Source organism: Physeter macrocephalus, chromosome 9, assembly GCF_002837175.3.
Source record: "Physeter macrocephalus isolate SW-GA chromosome 9, ASM283717v5, whole genome shotgun sequence".
Lineage (NCBI taxonomy): Eukaryota > Metazoa > Chordata > Mammalia > Artiodactyla > Physeteridae > Physeter > Physeter macrocephalus.
Genome location: NC_041222.1, coordinates 77,943,495 through 77,968,699, shown reverse-complemented (window position 1 = coordinate 77,968,699; position 25,205 = coordinate 77,943,495). Strand labels below are relative to the sequence as shown.

At 37.2% G+C, this 25,205-nt stretch overlaps 1 protein-coding gene across 6 annotated transcripts in view; it reads left to right on the top strand.

The window, feature by feature from the left end:
- TUT7 (terminal uridylyl transferase 7) overlaps positions 1-25,205 on the top strand; it is a 64,719-nt gene that overhangs the window by 32,311 nt on the left and 7,203 nt on the right. For 2 of the 6 annotated variants that reach the window (XM_028494107.2, XM_024132863.3), the window contains exons 18-28: positions 3,935-4,038; positions 5,213-5,302; positions 6,140-6,253; positions 6,428-6,505; positions 7,123-7,300; positions 10,662-10,709; positions 10,793-10,884; positions 12,218-12,333; positions 13,530-13,855; positions 16,022-16,098; positions 16,460-16,523. In XM_028494107.2, coding sequence (XP_028349908.1) covers positions 3,935-4,038; positions 5,213-5,302; positions 6,140-6,253; positions 6,428-6,505; positions 7,123-7,300; positions 10,662-10,709; positions 10,793-10,884; positions 12,218-12,333; positions 13,530-13,855; positions 16,022-16,098; positions 16,460-16,523 — 1,287 coding nt within the window. Of the gene's footprint in view, positions 1-3,934; positions 4,039-5,212; positions 5,303-6,139; positions 6,254-6,427; positions 6,506-7,122; positions 7,301-10,661; positions 10,710-10,792; positions 10,885-12,217; positions 12,334-13,529; positions 13,856-13,956; positions 13,992-16,021; positions 16,099-16,459; positions 16,527-25,205 lie in introns of those variants that run through there. The other 4 variants (XM_028494109.2, XM_007121371.4, XM_028494108.2 and 1 more) reach the window with 3 other exon arrangements.

Sequence of the window (25,205 nt, the reverse complement as noted above, 5' to 3'; positions counted from 1 at the left end):
TTGCTCCACGGCGTTTGGGATCTTCCCAGACCAGGGCTTGAACCCGTGTACCCTGCATTGGCAGGCGGATTCTTAACCACCAGGGAAGTCCCTCTTGCATTTTTTATTTCCAGGAGTTTAAAGAGGATACTGTGTTATTTAAATAACAGGAGAAAAAAACTTAATTTTGATTTATTCCTAATGAAAACCTAGCGCATCAGTATTTTTTTTAATATGCTTTGATATAATTTTTTTGGTCATTGAAATAAGCATTTTGGGAATTTTACCTCTAAAGAGCATATGCTTTTTTATTTTTATTTTTGAAGATTATGCAAAGAAACTAAATTGCTAAGCTTCCGTGACTATTAGTTATTTAGTACTGAGCTAGATTTTGACTTTTGATTTTGAAATAATTTCAAAGTTAAAGGAAAGCAGCAAAAATTGTATAAAGAACTCTGTCTATCCTTCATTCAGATCCACCAGTTGTTAACGTTTTACCACATTTGATTGATCAGTCTATCTCTTGCTTGCACACAATTTTTTTCTGTACCATATGAGATTAAGCTGCAAACATCACGTCCCTTTCCCCTAAATACCTGTGTGTGTTTCCTAAGAATGAACCGTGTTAAAAATAGGTCATTTTTAGACTAGAAATGACTTTTACATACAGATTACAATGTAATGCAGATTGCATGGAACACAAATGGAATAATAGCTACAGGACTATGATTAAGAAAGCAGTCTCCCCATGTATTTTATTGGGTACCTGTTATGTGCTCAGCACTGTGTTGGGCACTTAGGGATGGTAGAAAAATAAGTCTATACAGGTCTTTGACAGCTTTCAGATCTCAAAGGTAAGATAATCTCACAGGCTATGTAACAATGTGTGGTAGTATTCATTTATTAAAATGAGTTGTAGAAACTACAGCAAGTATTAAATAACTTCTGAAGAGAGAGAGATTCTGGGAAAAGAGTTGGGTAGGGGAGGTTCATGGAAGAGATGGGCTTTTCTGATCTCAGATGATGATGAACATGATTTAAAAAGGATAGGGGGCTTCCCTGGTGGCGCAGTGTTTGAGAGTCCGCCTGCCGATGCAGGGGACACGGGTTCGTGCCCCGGTCCGGGAAGATCCCACATGCCACGGAGCAGCTGGGCCCGTGAGCCATGGCCGCTGAGCCTGCGCGTCCAGAGCCTGTGCTCTGCAACGGGAGAGGCCACAACAGTGAGAGGCCCGCGTACCACAAAAAAAATAAATAAATTTAAAAAATAAAAATAAAAGGGATAGGAAGAGGGCTTCCCTGGTGGCGCAGTGGTTGAGAGTCCACCTGCCGATGCAGGGGACGCGGGTTCATGCCCCGGTCCGGGAAGATCCCACATGCCACGGAGCGGCTGGGCCCGTGAGCCATGGCCACTGAGCCTGCGCTTCGGGAGCCTGTGCTCCGCAACGGGAGAGGCCACAACAGTGAGAGGCCCGCGTACCGCAAAAAAAATAAAAAATAAAAAAGCATAGGAAGAGAAGTCATTTCTAAGATGCATGGATGTGAGTGCGAGAATCACTGTAATATATTTTTTAGGACAGTGAGAAGATTGGTACATTTTGAGAGGAATTTCAAGTGGGAACTATTAGGAGATAAGGTAAAGTCTGTAGATATTTGGAAGCCACTGAACTTTCTTCAGAGGGGAGAAACCCAATAAAAGCAAAACTTAAACTTTTTTAGGGAGCTGATGTACTCTTCGGGAAGATAGAATCTAAGTGACAGGGCAGAAAGACCTTAACCAGATGCCAGTGATCCTAAAAGGAAAAGAATATGAGAGATTCCAAAGGGAAATTTCCTAGAATTGGAATCTACACGTAGGAAATAAGGGTTCAGGCTGATGTCTGAGTATTTGAGAAATGGGAATGTTTGCAGAGAACACCAGCGTGCCATGAAGCTATAATCTCGAAGAGTTAACAGTACAGCATGCAGTTAGAAATATGGAGTTGTCAGTTAGGATTGAAGAACAAAATGAAACAGTTTTGTATTGAAATGCTTGAAGGAAGAAAGAGAGACAGAAGCCAAGAATAAAACAGAATTACATGGGATCATTTGAGAGAAGTTGAGGACCAAGCTTTAATTCTTGAGTGTAGAAATTAGGGAAGGACACTGAAAAAAAGGAGCTATTGGAATGGTAAAATAGGAACCAGGATGATGTGCTATGAATAAATCCTAGGGAACAGGCTTAGAAGTGTCATACTGGTTAACAGGGTCAAATTCTAGAATGGGAAGGAGATTGAGAAAAAGGATATCTAAGTTAGAGCCAGTATAGCAAAGTAGTTAATGGGGCTTCTAGAATCAGACTCTCTAGTTTTAAATCTTGGGTCCCCGCTTTCTGGCTATGTGATCCCCAAAAGTCACTCAACTTCATTATGAGCACTCAGTTTCTCATCTATAAAGCAGGAACAACAGTAATATCATTTAAGATTAAGAAAAGCAATACATTAAACTACAGGGCCTGACATATGCTAAGTGTTCAGTAAGTACGAGCTTCCTTGCCTCTCCTCCCTATCAGTGTGTTAGACTTCTGTCTCCCACACAGACCTTTTTTGCTGAAATTTCTTTCATCTGTGTACTTTTTTTTCTAAATTCCAGACCACTGGGTATCTGCCCTCTAGCTATCACCACTTAACTCTCTCAGAAGGAGCTCAAACCCCAGCATCTCAGGATGAGCTCATCTTTCTCTTTACTGCCTCCCTTCTGCTACAACCACCACTACCTGCTCGTCCTTCTGAACCCTCTTTCTTGCTTATTGACATTGGCTTCCTTGGAATCACCAAAATGAATGAAGTGATAATTAGCCTGTCCTAGACTAGGTTCAGTAGATTCAGTCATACCTAGATTTGAATCCCAGCTCCACAGTTCACCAACTGCACATTCCTGAGCACGTTCATTTCTCAGGGTCTCTGTTTCCTCATCTTTTGGGTAAGGATGAATGGTCTTAGGAGGTAATGTTTGTAAAGGAATCTAGGTACTCAGGAAATGGTCTTACTGTTACAGCCCTCTTTCTCCCTTATCACCCCTACTTCTACTTCCCCAACCCATCCAGTTATGGATGCTCTCACACATGTCTTACTGCTTCTCTGCCAGGTCAGTTTTTATAATGGTCACTTAGTCTCTCTTCCGGGTGCCTCCAGTCTATCCATTGCCAGGGACCTTGTCTAAATAGATGTGGTCAGTGATTCTCCCCACTTACACCAGTTCATTGGCATTTCTTTGCCTCTAAGGATGTATATGTTCCCTGTTTGGACTCTTCCCAGTTTTTACCACATCTCCTATTACTCATTATTTCTTTCCCTCAAGTCCACTCTGTAGCCTGAACAATTCCATGGAAGTTCCCTGAACAATTCCATGGAAGTTCCCTGAACATGCCGTTCTGCTTCAGGCATCTACCTTTTCCCTGTGCAGTTTTCCTTGCCTGGTAAATCCCCTCAGCCTTTTCCTTTTTTGCCTGTTCTTTTTCAAAGCCTAGCTCAAGCAATGTACTTCCCTGTTGAAGTTGATTCCTTTCTTTTACTGACATAGCTTCTAGCTCCAGGATGAGTAATTTTTGTTTTGAGGATTCTGATGATTACCCCTATGGGCTTTTCTCCATATTATATGTGTAGTCATATGGAGAGAATAGGTAGGGCCCACATAGTCCAGATTCTGTAGTAGTTTCCTCTTTTGTGGTGTTTATCAGACTGACAACCCTATAACATGATCCATTGAGTTCCTGAAGAGCAGTGGCTGCCTTGTTCATTCTTGTACTTCAGATATTGATGTGTTTAACAGATGTAAACTTTGCCAGAAGAGTCTTCCCAGATGTTTGTTAATAACAGAGAATTCTTTGACTAGTCTTAGTGACTCATATTAACATAAGAGCAACTTATATCCCCTGCTGCTATATTTAATGACACTATCTTATTTCCCAACCTAGGGCTGAGAAACATCTTGCCTATTACAACAGCAAAGGTGCCGATTGTAAAGTTCTTCCATTTGAGAAGTGGTCTGGAAGTGGACATCAGTTTGTATAACACATTGGTAAGATTTTCTTTAGACTTTTTCTTTATGGAGATTAAGGGGAGCAAGTGTCTCTTTTTTTTTTTTAACATCTTTATTGGAGTATAATTGCTTTACAATGGTGTGTTAGTTTCTGCTTTACAACAAAGTGAACCAGCTATACATATACATATATCCCCATATCTCCTCCCTCTTGCATCTCCCTCCCTCCCACCCTCCCTATCCCACCCCTCTAGGTGGTCACAAACCACTGAGCTGATCTCCCTGTGCCATGCGGCTGCTTCCCACTAGCTATCCACCCTACGTTTGGTAGTGTATATATGACCATGCTACTCTCTCACTTCATCACAGCTTACCCTTCCCCCTCCCCGTATCCTTAAGTCCATGCTCAGAATATTACTCAGCCATAAAAAGAAATGAAATTGAGTTATTTGTAGTGAGGTGGATGGACCTGGAGTCTGTCATACAGAGTGAAGTAAGTCAGAAGGAGAAAAACAAATACTGTATGCTAACACATATATATGGAATCTAAGAAAAAATGTCATGAAGAGACTAGCGGTAGGACGGGAATAAAACACAGAGCAAGTAGCTCTTAATTTACACAATCTTTCAGTAAAATTAAGCCATTCATTTCATCCAATTCATTCTTTCAGTAGTTATTTATGAGTGCTTGCTAAGTGCCTGGCAGTGTTCTGAGGCTGGGGATATAACATAGAATTGAGTTAATATTAGTATTCATTTAAAATGAGGTCAGAGTGGCAAGTGCTTTTTGTTTGACTAGAACTTTGTTTTAATTTTGGAGTGTGTGTGTGTGTGTTTGTGTGTGTGTGTGTCTTTGGTCTCATACCTGGTTTGTTTCAGGGCTTTATGGGACCTCTCTGGCCCCTAAGGACATTTAATTTGAATAATGGGCGGGGTGGGGGGGGTGCAGATCTTACATTGACTTAAATGGAACTGATTATTTTAATAGCCCATATTTTCTAGGAATGTTTAGACTAAGGAGGCCTGAGATCAGATGTCACTTATAATTCTTATCTAGTAAGTTAATGAAGTTTGTCTTCAGGGGAAAAATATTAGTTTCAGCCTAAATGTCTTCATCCTAAAATGAATTACAGTGTAAACCTTATCAGAATATTCCATCTTAAAACTTTTTCTTCTAACTGGTAGACTTATAGTGTAATTTCCCTTTTAACAGGCCCTTCATAACACAAGGCTCTTATCTGCTTATTCAGCCATTGATCCCAGAGTGAAATATTTGTGCTATACCATGAAAGTATTTACAAAGGTGAGTATGCTTCCTCTTGTGATTTATCAGGAAATTTCATTACATCTTCAACCCTGTTGAAAGCATAAGTTTGTAACAGAAACAGACTCAGTGATATAGAAAACAAACTAGTGGTTACCAGTGGGAAGAGGAAGTGGAGCGATAGGGGTATTATGGGATTAAGAGACACAAAGTACTATGTATAAAGTAAATAAGCAACAAGGATATATTGTACAGCACAGAGAATATAGCCATTATTTTGCAAAATCTTTTTTTGGCCTCACCGCACGGCTTGTGGGATTTTAGTTCCCTGACCAGGGATTGAACCCGGGCCCTCATCAATGAGAGTGCAGAGTCCTAACCACTGGACCTCCAAGGAATTCCCTATTTTGTTATAACTTTAAACGGACTATAGTCTATAAAAATATTGTATCTCTATGTTGTACACCTGAAACTAATATAATATTGTAAATCAACTATACTTCAATTAAAAAAAGAAAAGATAAGTGTGTATTTTTAAAGAACCATAGCCATGTCAAATGCTTCTTTTAACTATTTGAGAAGCCCTACTCAACAAGCTAAAATTTTGTTGCTTAAATTTTACATGGTAACGTAATATTGCTTCTGGCTGATAGTTCCACAGCTTTGTTGGGGTTTGTTTTGCTTTGATTTTTATTTATTTATTTATTTTTTGGTTGGTCTTATTTGGTTTTGTTGGCATATTTTAGCATTTGAAAATGTAATTTTTATATTAGTGCCCTCTAGAAGCACTTTACTCTTAGTGACAATAGAATAGATGCAAGTGTAGCAGAAGACATTGGTGGTCTTTCCTTTGTTCCTCCTTTTCCTTCCCCCCAGATGTGCGATATTGGCGATGCTTCTAGAGGCAGCTTATCATCATATGCATACACGCTTATGGTGCTATATTTTCTCCAGCAGAGGAACCCACCAGTCATTCCTGTCCTTCAAGAGGTATTAGTAAAAGAAATTGTATTTCTCATCTGTAGAGCTGGGTGATCTTTGAGCCCTCTTCCTTCTCTAAAATTCTGTGGTTCTGTAGTTAAAATTTTTACTATTTTCCTACAAGTTTTTGTATCAATGCATTAAGTTTGTAATCCATACTAATAGTTTAAAAATTAATTTCAGATATACAAAGGTGAAAAGAAACCTGAAATATTTGTTGATGGCTGGAATATTTATTTTTTTGATCAAATAGATGAACTGGTACGTATTTTAAAAGTAAAGATTTTTTACATCCTTGACTGAAAGTTACCTATACTATGCTGTAGTGTAGATGGTCAACAACTATATTATCACTTATAATATTTAATTGTATTATGATAGTAAAAAAAAAATAGCACAGATGATTCCTTTGAAGTTGAAAACATTTTTTTTAAGCCAGGTGAGTTTCTAGGGACTATATCCAGGATTTCTTTAATGCCTAATAATTCCAAATGGTCAAGTAACTATTCCAAATGAACAAATATTTGCTCTGTGGTTTCCTACAGAGAGTTTGGAAAGACTCTCAGTTACAGAGATATAATAACCAGGTGTCACCAAGGCTCTTAAAATTTATTTCCAGATTCTTCCACAAACATGCATTCTGAGATTTGGCATTTAAAACCCTGAGCTCTTTCTGTCTCCAAGTCATAGGGTAGAGATTAATAAACTCATGTAAATGATATTTTAAAGTATAAAAGAAAAGTTATATAATTGTATTTTTATGCTTTTAAACTCTAGTTAATTAAAATAAATCCAGATTTACTCCCTAAGATACAAATGACTATTGATATTAACACTTTACTACAGAGCATGATATCTCTTGTTCCTTCTATTTCTAGCCCACCTATTGGCCAGAATATGGAAAAAATACAGAATCTGTTGGGCAGCTATGGTTGGGACTTCTTCGTTTCTACACAGAGGAATTTGATTTTAAAGAACATGTTATTAGCATCAGGAGAAAAAGTCTGCTTACAACTTTTAAGAAACAGTGGACATCAAAATACATTGTTATTGAAGGTACAAATAAAATCAAACTTAAAACTGAATAGAATATAGAGATTGAACTGTGAGGGTGTTCCTCATCCTTGCAGAGCTCTTCCAGAGCAGCCATGAGCCACTGATTGGGGTGTGCCTTGCAGCCATCCCGTTACTGTCCACATCAGGCAGACTTGTCTGTTTCCAACTTAAAGATTTATTTTTAAATGGCTGATGCCCTCCCGTGGGGTCTCTCACAAATCCAAAAGTCTTTGTTCACCATGACAAGTCCTTTACCTATGTTTAACGGGTACTGGAGAATAAGGTTGCTATAGAGGTAAGCCAGCTTCAAAATAGTGGGACTTTTAAAACCTTCCTAAGTGAGGGTTTGAAGAGTACCACTGAAAGTCCATTTTCAAGATCCTTATTTGCTATTTATTGATGGAGAAGTTTACCTATAAGTAGTTATATATAAAATTTGCCATTTATTTCACCCGTGCTGAAGCCTTCCTTGAATGCTAAGATCCATGGGCCATTGTGTTTGTATTGATATTTGATTGTTTATTTCCACTTTGGGAGATTTTTGTTTCTATCTTTGTGGATTTTTTATTAACTATATATATATATATATATATATATTCACCAAATTATTTTCAATGGTTGCTCAGTACTGGTTTTTTTTATTGTTGTGTACTTGTTTTACAATATTATATTGGCTTCCTGTGTATAAAATAGTGATTCAATATTTTTATAGATTATTCTCCATTTAAAGTTATTATAAAATATTGGCTATATTCCCTGTGCTGTACAGTATATTCTTGTTGCTTATCTATTTGATATATAGTAGTTTGTGTCTCTTAATCCCATACCCCTATCTCGCCCCTCCCCATTTCCCTTTCCCTACTGGTAACCACTAGTTTGTTCTCTATATCTGTGAGTCTGTTTCTGTTTCGTTACATTCGTTTGTTTGTTATTTTTTAGATTCCACATATAAATGATCAATTTGTGGGATTTTTAATTTTAAAGACAAAATGGAGTTTAAATGCTTAAAAATGAATTGAGAAATGGCTTAAATATTTTGTTGATTTTGGTCTTTTTTTATTTTTTTTTAACGTAATCATATCACCTAAATAATGTGTTACTTTAGGTTATGCTTTTATCATTACTTCTGCTTACTGACAGTTTTAAAATACTGTGAACATTTGTAAAATTAAATTCAGATGACAATGGGTTATAGATACAGTTTTAACTTTTTGGTATCTGATATGTCAAAAACATAGAACTTTGTCTTAAACCTTTCCACTGTTACAGTGGGTTCTTATGGTCTGCCAATTATTAATATTTTTTTCTTAATTTTTTGAAGCCTCATTATCTTTTGCTTTTAACTTTACATTATTTACAAACGAGCCATTAGTAATAGACTATATTAGAAGGAAGACTTTTACCTAGTTATTCTAGAATTGAGAAATTTCAGTGGTGGTAGTTTGTAGTGTCTATACAATAGCTAATATCATAGTATCTCTGCTACACCAAGCAAACAACCAAAAATACTTCCACATAGCACACACATAAAAATCACCAGAAGAAAGTATGACCAAACCTACTAGAAAGGTAACCACCTCATAGCAATTATTAGTATAGGGTTAAACTGAGTAAAGGGTCCTATACGCCTGTAAACCCTTAGTGGTCTAAATCCCAAATGGTATACCCCAGTTATTATACATTAGAAGCATAACAGACAACCAGAAGGAATGCCTCTTTTTACTTCTTTACTCCTTTTGTATGCACCATATACGTCCTCCATTTTCTTAGTGAGATGATCCCCAAAAAAGGTTTTGGGTTTATTTTTTCCTTTGCTTTCTTGAATATGTTTTTAGACATTTATTGGAAATAATTAAATATCTACACATAATGTTTAAATTGTGAATTATTCTGTGTATATTTATTTTAAATCAAATATAAAATAGTATTTTGACTTAGAAATAGTGCTTTACCTGAATTTATTTCATGAACCAGTTTATTCAGATCTCACATACATCTTTGACATCAGCATTTTTTTCATCATTTCTACCACTTTTTGGATCATCTAACAAATAATATTTCAGATACATATGTATATATACCTATCTAAGACATTTGAGATGCAGACATTTCAGATCATATAGGAGGGACTTCCCTGGTGGCACAGTGGTTAAGAATCCGCCTGCCAACTTAGGGGACACGGTTTTGAGCCCTGGTCAGGGAAGATCCCACATGCTGCGAAGCAACTAAGCCCGTGTGCCACAGCTACCAAAGCCCACACACCTAGAGCCCATGCTCCGCAACAAAGAGAAACCACCACAAAGAGAAGCCCATGCACTGAAACGAAGAGTAGCCTCTGCTCGCCACAACTAGAGAAAGTCTGCGCACAGCAACGAAGACCCAACGCAGCCAAAAATAAAGTTACTAAATAAAATTCTAACACAAACCATTTGATTAAAAAAAAAAGATCATACGGGGGTTTTTTGTTTGTTTGTTTGTTTTTTAGCTGCATTGGGTCTTCGTTGCCGCATGCAGGCTTTCTCTAGTTGTGGCAAGCGGGGGCTACTCTTCATTGCGGTGCATGGGCTTTTCATTGCCGTGGCTTCTCTTATTGCGGAGCACGGGCTATAGGCACGTGGGCTTCAGTAGTTGTGGCTCGCGGGCTGTAGAGCACAGGCTTAGTAGTTGTGGTGCACGGGCTTAGTTGCTCCTCAGCATGTGGGATTGTCCCGGACCAGGGATCGAACCCGTGTCCCCTGCATTGGCAGGCAGATTCCTAACCACTGCACCACCAGGGAAGTCCCAGGAGTCTTTACATAAAGCTTTTACTGGAAATGGAGATCCAGATAGCCATTGGTATGCTACTGGGACAGGTGTGTGTGCCTGTGTATGTTTTCATTTATCTTATGTTTTATGAGCTTCATGATAAATTATTTTCTAAAATGATGTTTTAAAGGCTGTTAATTAGCAGGAGCATTCGGTACTAAAATGTTTTAAATATATTTGTGACCTCTCTATGCCTCTAAAACTAGCATGACTAGGTAATATCAGACTAATATGTCTTCTCCAAACAGTATTTTGTTGTTCAAAATGAAGCACCTTCTCATAATATGAAGGACTCTTTAAGGATTCAAATATAAAGCAATACCCTCTTTTCTGATGGATACTTTTGGGGGAAAACTTGCCTTATATTTAGGAATATATATATTACTTAGTTGTAGTATAGACTTAAACCTCATTAAAAAGGCAGTCATTTAATACTTTTATTAATGATAAAGTATGTAACACTTTCTTCTTGTTATATAGAGCTCACTTAATGTATGAATACTAGTATTTCCTATTTGATTATCTTTTTTGGTTTTCATTAATTTTCTTTACTTAGATCCATTTGATTTGAATCATAATCTTGGAGCTGGATTATCAAGGAAAAGTAAGTTACTTTGTTTATAAATATTAATGCCATCTCTTTTCCTTTTAATCCCTCTAATTGAGCCTTTACTCTTTTCTTCTTAGTGACAAATTTTATAATGAAAGCATTTATAAATGGGAGAAGAGTATTTGGTATTCCAGTCAAAGGATTTCCAAAGGACTACCCCTCAAAAATGGTGAGTGTTGGAAATACAAAAAACCAATTCTAAAAGCCATTTAAGCACCTAATTTGTGTACATTACTTCAATAATAATCTAAATACTCTGGAAGTTTGGTGAGTCTAGCCAAGATAAAAACCTTTTAATAAACATCCCTGTTTTGAAGCCATTTATCGGGAGAACAGGAAGAGATAGCCGGAAGTGGAGTTTGGGTGGGAAAATTAATAATTTTGTTGCTGCTGCTTTTCCTTGGTAACACACATTGGTGGCACTGCTGTGCCACCAAGCATTCAGCTCCATACCAGCCTCTGCAAACCCAGTCTGCACATATCTAAGGACATCCCCCACCCCTTCATATGACATCTAGTTTTTTCCAGTCTGCTTGCAAAGAGTAATAAATCCCTTAATGGGACAAGAGAGAGTCAGTGCTGCCTGTGCTAAAGATCTGTCTGTTCTCATATAACCTAATAATCAGGTTTTTATGGAACCACACACATTAAAAACAAAACAAAATTGCATTATAAAAATTCACTTCAGTGAGAGAAAACGGGAAGGGGTTAGGAACTAGAGAGTTTTATGTTAAAAATAAAGGGTTTTTTTTCCTGCATTAATTTTCTTAATAAAGACTTTTTAAATGAACCTTAAGTTATTGGGTGTATAAGCATGTTCAGCATTTGATTACATCTCTACATCTAGTTTTTGCTAGATACTGCTGTGGTTTTCTTCTACACCAGTGCTTTTGAAACTTGTTCAAACAAATCACCTGGGGATTTTGTTAAAATGCAGGTTCTGATTCAGGAGGTCTGGGGTGGGGCCCAAGACTGTATGTCCTACAAGCTCCCAGGTGATGCCACTTCTGCTGGTACCCACCTTAATTTTGGTGGCAAAGAGGCTAGAGTCCAGACCATTGTCTTTCCTTTCCTCTGATATTTTCCTTCAGAAGCCACAACAAAGCAACAGCACATAGCTTCTTTCTTTTTAGGTTTTAGCCTTTTCATTTTATGAGAAAATGAAGTCTTTGTACCTGGCTCAGCTTCCCCCAAGTCCTAGGAAGCTGACTCACAGGGATGTGTAATGCTTTTGTTCAGAAGTGTGCAAGGGAACAAGCTACCTTTATGGTTAAACAGTGTTCTGCATGATGAATAGTAATAAACAAAAATGAATTTAGGTAAGCCTATCCTGAATTAGACCTCTTAACGGTTTTAGATTTTGGAATTAAGCAATATAATAACTATTAAAATTAATATGTTGATGTTGGTATGTCAGTGAGATTACTGATTGATATTGGTTAGTTTTTGTGTTTGGATCTCATATTAATAGTTCAGATTTTTATGTATTTATATTCTGCTAGGAGTACTTTTTTGATCCAGATGTCCTAACTGAAGGCGAGCTGGCCCCAAATGATAGATGTTGCCGAATTTGTGGGAAAATTGGACACTTCATGAAGGACTGTCCTATGAGGAGAAGGTAAGCAAATATTCAAAAGGGGTGGTTTTGTTTTTGTTTTCTTACTGTACCAGTTTTTAAATGAGGTTCTCTTGTAACAGAAAATAAACTTGTATTAAATCCAGCAGTTCTCAGATAAATTTGAGCTTTTTTTACCATGAAAATGAAGTGATTTAAAACATGGCTTTAAGTGCAGATGACTAGGATTAATTAGGGTGTACAGGTGACAGTCTTCCAGGGCCAGTCACCTTTCCTAATTTGGGGCACAGCCCTAATCATCACTTGAACATTTGGTTATCATACTCTCCAACAGGGACGTAAGAACAAAAGAGGAAACTGAAATTCTTCCCTTTTACAGCAGTGAGGAGTTCAGAATCATTTCAGTCAATGAAAAGTAAAATGGGTTTTTTTTTTAGGATCTCAATTACACTTCCATGTACAATAACTGGGGGGTACTGTGTGGGGATTTAGACTCACTAATACTTTACTGCACTGTGGTACCCTTCACTTTTATGCATTTTAATTCTTAATAATTGCTATGGTGACCTGCTCAACTTGGTCACCATGCTTTCTTATGATAATGATTGCAGGAGGGCAGAGGGGGAAGTAGGTTTGGTTGCTTGCTTGGGACATATTCTTGTTTTGGGGTGGTGGTGGTATTTTCAACTGGATGATAATATTCTCATTTAAAAACATGCCACTTAAAATAAGTCACCATCTGGAATTCAAGGCCCTTATTTAGTACTTTATTTTTATTCAGATAATAGTCACTGATCATGTAGGGCAAAGAAGAAATAATTTTGACAGTTTAAGAACATAAATCTCCTTATAACCATTGTTTCCTTGTGAACTTAAAGTTTCATGTCTCAAGTTTCCAGTGCTGGTAAAGAATACTCATGGGCCAAAAAGGTTTAAGAAATCACTCCAAGGATAATTTGAGTTTCATTTCATCAGTATCAGAGTAGGTATTAAATTAAGGAGTTCCACTAGTTGCAAAAACTGGTTTTACAGCACTAGAGTACCTGTGAAAATGAAAAAAACTACACCCTTAAGCCCTGAGGTTGCTTCTTAATAGAGAAGATGAACTTAAATTGTTAAATTCTTGTTTTTCCCTCTGATGCCTTCTATATCTGGTTGTCTCCTAAACCTGAAGTGGTCTTAGGAATTTATTTAGGTTTTTGTTCAGATTTTTCCTACTAATATTAAATCTTCTACAGAGTGAGGCGACGGCGAGATCAGGAAGATACACTGAACCAAAGATACCCCGAGAACAAAGAGAAAAGAAGCAAAGAAGACAAAGAAATTCAAAACAAGTACACGGAGAGGGAGGTATCAACAAAAGAAGATAAGCCCATGCAGTGCACACTTCAGAAAGCCAAGCCAGTGAGGGCAGCTGTTGACCTGGGGAGAGAGAAAATTCTCAGGCCACCAGTGGAAAAATGGAAGAGACAAGACGACAAAGACTTAAGAGAAAAACGTTGTTTTATTTGTGGAAGAGAAGGGCATATTAAAAAGGAATGCCCACAGTTTAAAGGCTCTTCAGGTATGCACACCCATCACACCTTGATGTTTGCACTCACGTCTCAAGGGAAATCTCTTTTTTAGAGTTCTTAACTATTTTATTTATATTTATTTCTTTAACAGATCTATTTACTGGAAAAGATTTTGTTTTTAAGAAGGTGAACCCACCTCTCCTGCCTTTACTTCTGATCCTCTATATGTCTTGAACACTTATTGCTGGTTTTTTGAGAAGCTTATCAGAGTCATTTGGTTGACTTTTCTGATAAGATTATCAGTGAATCGAAGACCTGGTAATCCCCAGTACCTAAAAAAATGTAACCTAAGTGACCAGAGAACAAGCTACCACTTGAGCTTTGCTACTCAGTGTGTGCACTTTTGAAATGGAAGCACTGCCGGGCCATGGGGGAGTGATCTCAGGACACCATACAGGGCGTGCAGGAGCCGCTTGTATTGTTGTTTAAATACATGTGCTCACAGGCCTAGAAAGGGGACTAGAAGTAGAAGAGTTACACAGTTAATGGTGCCTCTACCTGCAGAGGATTGTCTTTGCATTTCATCATTTTTATAATTTTCTGCAGTGAGCATGATTATTCTTATGATGAGGAAAAATATATTGATACTATCAGTCCATAGTTGAAAATCATCCATAGATCTTGCCCCTTTGAGTTGTCAGATCTTAATCCACTTTTTCTATTAAATGGGTGAAGTGTCTGTTATGGGCATCTTTTTAACAGACTATTAAGAGTAAGGGTTCTTTGTTTTGGGGGGGATAAGTTATGGTTTACAAAGCAGTTTATATACACTTTCTTTTCTCAGAACAAACATGTGAAAGTGGATGAAATTTGATTAGCATGGAAATGAAACCCTGAGAAATAATGTTTTTGATTAAAGTGGTAACCCTGTTCCTGTCCTCAATTGTAAATGTTTATGTGCAGCATAAAAAAATGTCAGCAGTGACAGTTTCCTTAAAATACTCACTCCAGTCCTTGTTGTTCCTGGAATACTAATACCTCTCTTCCATTTTGTGATATCATATCAGCAATATAGTATCTCTTTTTTTTAAGGTAGAAAATTTTTAGATCAGCTATCCTTATTTTTTTAAATGAGCTTTATATGAAAAGAAGTATATTTTTAAATTGTTTTCATTATTGATTTTAAAATAGGACTTAAATGTTTATGAAAGTTACAGCTTCAGCTTGTCCTACTTCTAAGGAATTCAAATTCAAACTTTTTTGCCCTAACAAGGGACGTATACCAGAATAAAATGATCTTCTTTTATAATTATAAGAGGTAAAATGTTTCAAAGAAATTAAAAGCAATAGCTAACATTCATTGAGCACTTATGATGGGTAATTGCTTCTCATTTTCACCACAGCCCCATTAAATCTGGTATTATTGATATCTCCAGTTTACAGATGAGGAAACTGTAAACAGTATAGATAAGATGTAATATAGTCTCACCAAAATTCCTTTTGTAGGCTACCCTTCAGAAAACTCAGGTTTTGTGTTTACTTAGACCAGGAGCATTGCGTTCCTCTTTGGTACAACAAAGTGGTGAAGGAATGCCCCTGTGCTCCCGCAGCTTGGATGGATCTCTTCTTTCTAGCTAGTAGCAAGTTTTAAGTTGCCTACTAGTGAATCTCTCAAAATAGTTAGAGCAGGGAATTCCCTGGCCGTCCAGTGGTTAGGACTCGGGTCGCTTTCACTGCTGTGGGCCAATGTGTGGTCAGGGAACTTAAGATCTGACCAAAATTTTTTTTTAAAAAGTAGTTAGAGTGGTGATCCTGGCTGCCAAGGGGGCAGTAGCAAATCAAAGAGAGATGGGATATCCTGGGGCAGGGATGGGGTATTATCAAAGCTACGGAAAGCATTAGAATCTTGGTTTCTTCAGACTGCAGTGTTTTCACATTAAATCAAGTAGTCATAATATAAAAGTAAAATAAAAAGGGGAGGAGTGGGGCTAGAGTATGGTGAATTTCCTCCAAGAGCAATTAAAAATAATCAGCTTCTTTCTATCTACAAATTATGTTGCTCCCACTCATTTCTTCCAATACGTTATTATTTTGTCCACACAGTATACTGAGTAGAGTTTCTGTCATATCAACAGAAAATCTTTCTGTGAAAGTTTGAAACAGGGCTACTACTTTCAGTTTAAAGTAGGAACAAAAAGTGCTGATTTCTTTCTCAGGTCTGTCTAAATCTGATTGTGTATTTGGATCCCCTTCTTCACCTAGCCCTTTGAGACCAACTGGCACATTTGTTCAGGTAAACCTAGCTCTGGCCTGAGCAGGAAGCCCTCCCATCCTCTGTCTCTCCCACAAACACGTACTGAGTGCTAGCAGCTGTGTGCCAGGTGCTCGGAGGTGCTGGGCTGCCCCAGGCCCTGTCTCCATCCTCGTGGCTCCTCTGCTCTGCCCGAGGCTCAGGGTGTGGTGAGCTTGCTGTGCACCAGCTCACCGGGTGTGCTTTAAGGGGTCCTGCAGATGTGTCTTGCTTGTTGATTAACTTGCAAAGTTCTGCCACCCACATGCCTAATTTCAGCTGTCCTTGAATTTAGTTACAGTTTTCAGGCTGTTTCAGATGCTGTTCCTTTCGACTTTGTAAACCAGTCTATTTCATTTTTTAGGCAGTGCTTTTACATGAAGACCAAAAGAAACAAAAAACATCTATATTTTTGAGTCCCCAGTCAGGTATGTGGGTTTGAAAAAAAAAAAATGTGTGTTATTTTATTTACTGCATAGTGTACCACATGCCTTTTGAGGCACTTCCTTTGAATAAGTGGTTTTAACAGGGATTGGACATCAGAATCACTTGGGGAACTTTTAAAAATACAGCTACCCTGCCCCCACCTTCATTTCTTAAATCAGATGCTTCAGGGGCTAGGCTTAGGCCTGTGTATTTTTTAAATGTTCTAGGTGATTCTTATACCATCCTCGAGTAGGAACCATAGTCTAGTTATTTGTTCCTCTTCTATACTTTTTGTTTCTGCTTTGAAATTGCCACTGTCTTGTCAGCAGTGTATTCTCCTCATGGAGATTATTTACCATGCACCAAAGTAAGGAAAGAAAGTAATCATTGACCTGAACACTCTCTCTCTCAGCTGCGTCATTTATTCATTCCTTCAACAAATATTTATTAAGTCACACCTCCCACCCACCCGCCCCCTCTAAGTTCAGGGTGTGGGCCTAAACACTGAAGATACAGCAGTGAAACAGCAAAGCCCCTTCCCTCATTTACTCTGCATTCTTGTCAGAAGAGAGACAAAATTTCATGTGGGACAGATGCTAAGAACTATAAAGCAGGAAAAGGGAAAGAGAATGTTGGGAGCGAGGAGGCCTCTCTGATAAAGTAACATTTAAGCAGAGAATCAAGTGAAAGAAAGAGGCAAGTCAAGAGGAAATTGGAGTTAGACTCTTACAACAGAGCTGAGAACAGTTTTGTCCTGGGTGGGTGACACTAAGTGGGATGAGGGTGAGGAGGGTTGGTTGGAGGTGAGGTCAAGGGCATACAAGGGTGGATCATGGAGCTCCTTCAGCAATGGTAGGGATGGGATTTTTTTCTCTACATGAGATGGGCAGCTGTTGGAGGGTTTTGAGCAAAGGAGTGGCATTATCTGAATTGTTTTAAAAGGTTCATTATGCCATGAGGAGGCAAGGGTGAAAATTCAAACCAACAGGGAGGCTCGGAGGATGGCTTAGATGTAGGTAGAAGGGGTGGAGGAAGTGAGGACTGCTAATGTTCTGGAGACTTTAAAGGTAGCGCCAACACGATCTGTTAATGGGTTAGATGATAAAGCATGATAGAAAATCATGAGATTTTGAGAATCATAGCAGACACTGTGATTTTTGCTCTGAGCAGCTAGAAGAATGGAGTTTGAATTTCCTGTGCTGGGGAACCATCAGGAAGAACAGATTATGGGGAGAAATAGAGTTTGGTTTTAGACGTGTAAGTTTTAAGAGACCTGCTAGATATTGGGTAGAGATCTTGAGTAGCCAAGTAGATATAGGAGCCTGGCATTTAGAGCAAAATCCAGGCTGCAGGTACGAATTTGAGGATGCTCAGTGTATAATAGATGGGAGTTAAGCCCTGGGTCTGACTGAGATGACTTAGAATAGAGAAAAAGCATGTAGAGGCTCAGGCAAAATAAACCAAGGAGACACAGGAAAAATGGTTCGTGGGGAAGGAGAAGCAGCAAGTTGGGTCCTGGAGTCCAAATGGAGAAAGTGCCTCAAAGAGGGAGAATTGACTTCGTGCAAATTGCTGCTCATAGGTCTGTGCACCGAAGACTGAGAATTCAGCATTTTATTTGGCAACACAGAAGTCACTCACTGTGACTTTGAAAAGAGCCATTTCTTTGGAGTGGATGGCAGAAAAACCTGATCGTAGAGAGTTGTGGTGAGAAGTGCTGGAAGAACTGTAGGCTACTTAACTTCAGCTGTGGGTTAGTGCCAGGTGGGATTAGTGCCCCATCCCCACCCAGGCCCCAGGCCTAAGGAAAGATGCTAAAAGGGAGGGGGAAATGGGAGGCTGTGAAGGCCTTCTCTTTCTCTTTCTTTCTCTCCCTCTAATCTTCAATAAAGTAGAGTTAAAGGAGGAACATTATATAAGCAAATAGAGCATGTGTACTCTTTTTAACTTGATTGTATAGTTGAGAAAAGTTAAGTTTTTGAAATTTTAAAACTTCATTGATATAACCTGACATTTTTATATATAATGTAAAACAAGCCACATATTTTATGCTCAGCTTTTACGTATTGTGTCTTATTGCTAATGTGCAAAGAATGTTTGCTTTTAGATTGGAGAGGTGCCTGTGTTAGTTACAGAGTGTGAAGAGGCTAATCTGTATCTACCATCAGGTGTCAGTTTCTGAGAGAGAGCTTCTCAGAGCCTCAGCACCCTCCAGAGTCCCACCGTAGAGAGAGCTCTTCCCAGCTTTCACCAAACCAGGCTGAAATAAGCCAGAGCACAGTGATCTCACCCTGGGAAAGCTGAGAGCTCCAGGCGAAGAGTATTTGGTTGTTTCTACTTTGAATGTTAACAGGAGAAAAATTAATTGAATTATTAAATTATTTAAGTACTTCCATTTCTGTCAGTACCACGATGAATTATCTCCAGTATATAAAATGATCTACGTAGAAGTAGGCATTTATTTTTGTGATATGCTAATTTTACAGTTGGGGTTTTTTTTTAATGATGGGGAAAAACATTTGAAATGGCATCAGATCTCTTTACAATCAAAATTTAAAAGGCCTGAGTATTGAGGTTGGTATGCAGAGTGAGGTAGAACAACTCAAAGAGAAACAGAAATCTTCAGAGAATTGCCACCCTTACCCAAAAGGGGAATATGGTGTCCATGAAAGGTAAAGACATAGGAGACTCTGTAAGGACAGGCGAGAGCAGCTCTTTCCTGGGAAGGTCTTGTAATTGCTGTCAGTGGTATGCATGGACTTAAAAATAAGAAAAGTTCTACTGGGAAAACCCTCAAAATGAAATTGTGTGAAAAGAGAATGGGGCCTATCATGAGAGGATTTGATTGACAGTGGCAGTAGCCATGAAAGATGGATGAGGAGATTGACAGGCTGCCTCTGAAAGCTACTTCAACAGATGAAAGTGGGAAACAGACTCCACTGCAGTTTGTGGGATTGTTTCCTGTAGATCCTCTGAGAGTCTGAGGATCACATAGTTACCAGATGTAAGCAAGTCAAAAGAGTGTTGTTTTTACAAGCTTCAGCCTTGAACAGGCATTTCCAGAACATTTTACGTAAGAAAATACTGATCCTTGCTTAGTTGAGATATTTGTTTTGCCAAGGATAAGGTGTTTCTGAATATTGGCTTTGCCATCAGATCGCATGGTGTGATTTCTAGCTTTGTGATCTTATCTTCCACTTCCTTCAGTTTCCTCATCTGTTACAAGGAGATAATAGCACTACTATCACTTGCCTGGTACTGCTGTTGAGAAACCCTCGTAAAAGCACTTAGAACAGTAGCTGCATGCAGCGAGGGCGTAAAAGCACTTAGAACAGTAGCTGCATGCAGCGAGGGCGCAGGTTGGCAGGGGGTGCTGATGGGGTTGATATTCCCGCAGGGCATCTGTTGGCATTGCTTCTGCTAAAGGCTTTACACATCTTGAGAGTAAAACTTTATATTATAATTGTATAATTTTTTAAGTGGGGGAGAAATACAGATATTAGACATATGCCTAGAAATGGCATTACCAATTGACAGTAAGTTAAGATTTCAATAAATTGTCTTCTGAGTAAAAGACTTACATATTTATAAATCTTTTGAATAACTGTAAAACTTAACTTTTTTTTTCCTGTAGTAAGTTTATTACAATAAATAGGTTTACTTTATACCAGAAAAGAAAAGAAAACATAGGTGGTTAAAATTTATCCTTTCCAATAAATTAAACTTCAAGTTTAATTTATTGACAACTGTTAATACTGTCAAATTTACCCATGGTAAATTTATACAAGTTATCTATGTTGTTATAGATGTGAAATATGTCTCAACTATAAGTAGTGTTAAGTTTCCGAAAAGCTCTTCCTTTTCACAGGCTTATTTATCTGTGATGCATGGGTAGTTTCCTAACAAGAGCCTGCTGGTGTGGACAGCCCCTGCTCTCACACATCAGTTATATAGACCTTAGAAGAGATTAGCTGCTCTGAGCTCCAGATGTCACATTTATTAAATTGGCAGTAGCACCATCTGTGTCATCGGGTGCCGAGAAGAATAAAGCACCCATTCAGTAGTAAGCACTCAACCAAGTTCTCTTTTCCTCTCCAGGTACCTCCCTCCATTCCTTTCCACTAGGCTACGTATAGTTCTTAACTCTCAAATGTGATAGCAGTAGATAGAAAATTCCATGAATTTCCTTGATCTTCATTGTTTCCTCCCTCCCCCACATACACACAGCCAACACAGTGCCTTAGATGTTCAGTAAGTTTGGAAGAATGATCAAGAATACGAGCGTTAAAATCAGACTTACTTGAGTTTGAAATCCAGCTCAGTCATTTACTAGCTGCATTACTTCTGTCGAGTTATCGAACCTCTCAGTGCCTCAGTTTCCTTGTCGATAAATTGGGGCTAATATCTCACAGGGCAGTTGTAAGGATTAATTTCATATATGTAAAGCCCTTAACACAGCATCTGGCACACATCACTCAATAAATTACTACTCTTATATACTGTGGTTAACAGAAAGTCTCCAACCGTGCTGTAATTCTCTCTAACTTCTAGGACAAATATATAATGAAAATTTTTAACAAAACAGGAGTATGTGGAGATTGGAGAACCATAGTCATAAACTGTTCAGTATGAGAATCTCAAAAAACTAACATTTTTCTATTTCTTAATCCTCTACCGTTTTGCAAAGAAAATTACTTTTCAAAAGAAACTACCTCTGTCTCTTCATTTATTCCATTTCAATCCCAGGATTTGAAATCTTAAAAATTGGAGATACTATAAGAGATTGGTGGATATCTTTTCTCCTTCGTGATGATGTATACTTTTTTCCTTGACCAGAATGTTAAAGCCTACTTATTAAAAACAAAAACACAGTTCTCTTTATGATAGTAAATTTAAAATAATAGAAGCACTTTTTTAAAACCATATGGGGAGATCTTAGTATCAGTGAATATAGATCATTCTTTTTCATACCCTTCTTGATACTCCTGTATATGAATATACCTTATTTATTTAACCATTCCTTATTAATGAACTAGCTCTTTTCAAACATTTGTTATGTCACTGTCTTCAAAACTTTTTTGCTCGCATACTCTCCCCCAGAATGTTGAACCACCAATATATCTCCTTGTGTGTGTTTAAGTTGATATCTCAGTTTTTCATCATAATTGCAAAACATGTAATTTCTGGAGGTTTTTTGTAAATATTGGCATTTTAAAAACAAAATTTTTAAATCAGCCTTAAATGTATCAAATGAAATATAAATATTATTGCAGAAATTTTACATCTTTTTTTTTTCGCCTTGAATTCTTTTGTTTCACTTCCATGGAATTTTATCTTAAGACGATATACCTTTTTATCATATATATTTCAAGCATTTTATTGACCAGCCTATCATACTTATCTGCAACAGAAGTGTTTATATAAATTGGATTTTTTTTATAAATTGAATTTTTAAGCTTTTTATTAAATCTCAAAGTGTAAAAATTTCTTCTAAATTATTTTTATAGTTATAAGAATAATATAATTAACCAAAACAAATGTTACAAATTTTGATTAAAAATTGCTTTTTATGTTTCCTTACTGAAAATGACTGTCCTTTAATTAGATGGGATTTTTTTCCCCATGCATTCATTTATCTTTGGATCAGTACTACTTATTGCAGGAATGAAACAGTGAATCATTTCTATTCCTAATCTTTTTGTTTTTATACTTGGTAAACATTGAGAAACCTCATTAGTCTTTATGATAGCAAATTAAAAGTAATAAATACCTTTAGGAGTCTGGTAAGGGAAGATGCATTACAACAGTGCCACTCAGTTATTTTCATTCCTTTTTAATTAAATGACCAAAAATCACATAGTAATGCATCATCAGAAATTATTTTGATGGTCATCAGCTATCAGTGTAATTTTATGAAAGCTAAAAATTTGGGTTTTTATTAGAGGCATTCACATTTTGTCACAGATACCAGCATTTTGTGTGCCTCCCTGCCTTTCAAGGCTTTTTTTTTCACCCTGAGGCAACGTACCACATTAAGAGGTGGATGGTTAGAAGGTATGCCTCTCTGTCTTGTGAAAGGGGAAAGAAAAAGAGGTGTGATTCCTGAGAACCAGCCCAAAGCCTGGGCCACAAAGGCATTCTCAGAAAGAACTCAGAAATTGAAGCACTGTGGTCAACTCTCTGATTGCCCAATACGTTAAGCACTTGTCCTGTTAAGCTATTCAGGAATACAAGTACCCAAGGTTGAAGACCACTGTTTAAACATTATAATGTATATTTACATGTTTGTCTAGTTATTTCCTCAGGATAAATACCCGCTTAGGAGGATAATAGGTTTAAAAGTATGCATGTTTCGACAGAGATACAATTAATGCCACGATGTGATTGTTGACAATCTCAGACAGTTATTCACAACCTTTCCATACCCTCACTTCATTAGGGTAGTCTTTTTTGCCAGTCTGCTTGAAGTTCTACTATTACCATTGAACACTAACATTTCCCACATTTTCATTTGTATTTCTTCGTGTTATATCTTTGTATTTTCATTGAGGATTCATTTTTGTCTTTAGTTCTTTCTACTTAGAAATTCATTCATGCTTTGTCAAATGTGTTACAGTAGCCTTTGCCACCACCACCAGTTTATTATTCTTTCAGCCTCATTTATGATTTATTTTGCCATACATACATTTGTTTGTTTTAGTAGTTTGATCTAGCCAACTTTAGGGTAGTTTCAAGTCATGCTTACACAATTTTAAGAATTTCATGTTTTTCCCCCAGATTACATAAAAATTCATATTTTATTTCTAGCAGTTTTATCTTTTTTTCTGGCCGCACCATGCGGTATGTGGGTTCTTAGTTCCCAACCAGGGATTGAATATGTGCCCCCTGCACTGGAAGTATGGAGACTTAACCACTGGACTGCCAGGGAAGTCCCATAGTTTCAGCTTTTTACATGTGAATTTTTTATAAGAAGTTTCTTCAGGTATCATGAGATTTTATATATATAGGATTACATGTTTAAGTGGTGCAGTAATAAAACTATAAATACTATTCTTAGAAAAGAATGGTTTCTTAACATTTTGGGGAAAAATTCTTTTAAAGATGCAAATAATATAACAACTACCCATCTACTAGAGAATTGGCGTTATTTTTTCACATTTTCTTTTCAATCATTTGTTCATAAAAGGTTAAGATGGTGACTACCCCAGGCCCATTCTGTCTGTCATGTCCCCCTCCATCCCAGAGGATCCATTATTATGACTTCAGGTACCCGTTCTTTTTAAGCCCTTACATATGTATCCTTTAACATATGTATCCTTGGTGAATATTTAAATTTAAATGACATATCACACTGTATAATAAGAATGTTCTACAACCTGCTTTTTTATATCTATTTAATGAAATTATTTTGAAATTTATATATGTTATTGTATATAGATTTAGCCTCTTTCTTTACAGTATTGCATCATACGAATACAGAATATTTTATGTAGCCATTACCTAGTACATGAACATTTAGATTACCTCTGATTTTTTCCTATTATAAACAGTGTTGTAGTGAACATTCTTGTGTGAGTCTTCTTGAGCATGTTTTAGAGATTCTATAGGGTTTGAGTACCTAGAAGTCAAATTGTTGGGCCATAGCGCATTTTCATATGTGCATATTTGCTTTTTCAGTTTAGTTAGATACTGTCGTATACCCTCTTATTGGTTGAAACAATTATCACTCCCATCAGCAGTGTTTATTCTTAAAAATCTGATGAGTGAAAAATACTTTGGTGTTGTTCTAATGGGTATTTTTTTGACTCTGGTGATGCTAAGCACCTTTTTCTATGTTTACTGGCCAGTTGGAGTTCCTCTTCTATAAATGGTCTCTTCAAATCATTTGCCCATTTTCCTGTTGCATTATCATTTCCTTAATAATTTACAAGGGTTCTTCATTCTGAATACTGAGCATTTATTACTAATACTTCCTTAATATCTTCCTCCAGTATATCTTGTCTTTCACCTTGTATCTGTTGCCACTTCAGTTTTTAATTTTGAGATAATCAGATGATTGGTTTTCCCTGATTAGTTTTCATGGACAATGTGATTCATGATTTTAGGGTTATCTTTCAGAAATTCTTCCCTAGCCTGAGGTAATAAAGATATACATCTGTATTTTTTTCTAATAGCTTTAAAACCTTATTTTTCCTATTTAGATCTTTAATCCATCTGAATTGTGTATAGAATATGAGGTGTAGTGATCTAAATTTTTGTCCCTCAAGTGAAAAGCCTGTCCTCAATACTTTGTGCAGTTCAGAATATCAAAGATGTGTATTTTTGACCAGTAGACACTCTGTGGTATAAATATGGTATTTATACACAAGTAGAGTGCTTTGAATCTTCCTGACATAGCACTCATTTTTCACTGTGAGTTGACTATCTAGATGTCCTGCTTCAAAAAGTTTGCTTTGGGGGGGCATAAGTTTATATTTGCATACTTTAAATTTTGGCTTTGGACATTTTAGAAAGTATAGTTTAAGCAAAATGAAAATAAAAGCCATTTATACTTGTCCCGTTCTAGAGCATTAACTATTATTTAGGTTTTGGAGGTAAAATCTTCCCATCTTTTTACATCAGTGTAATGATAATAGTTAGCATTTATTGAGTACTTTCCATGTGCCAGGTACTATTCAGTTGCT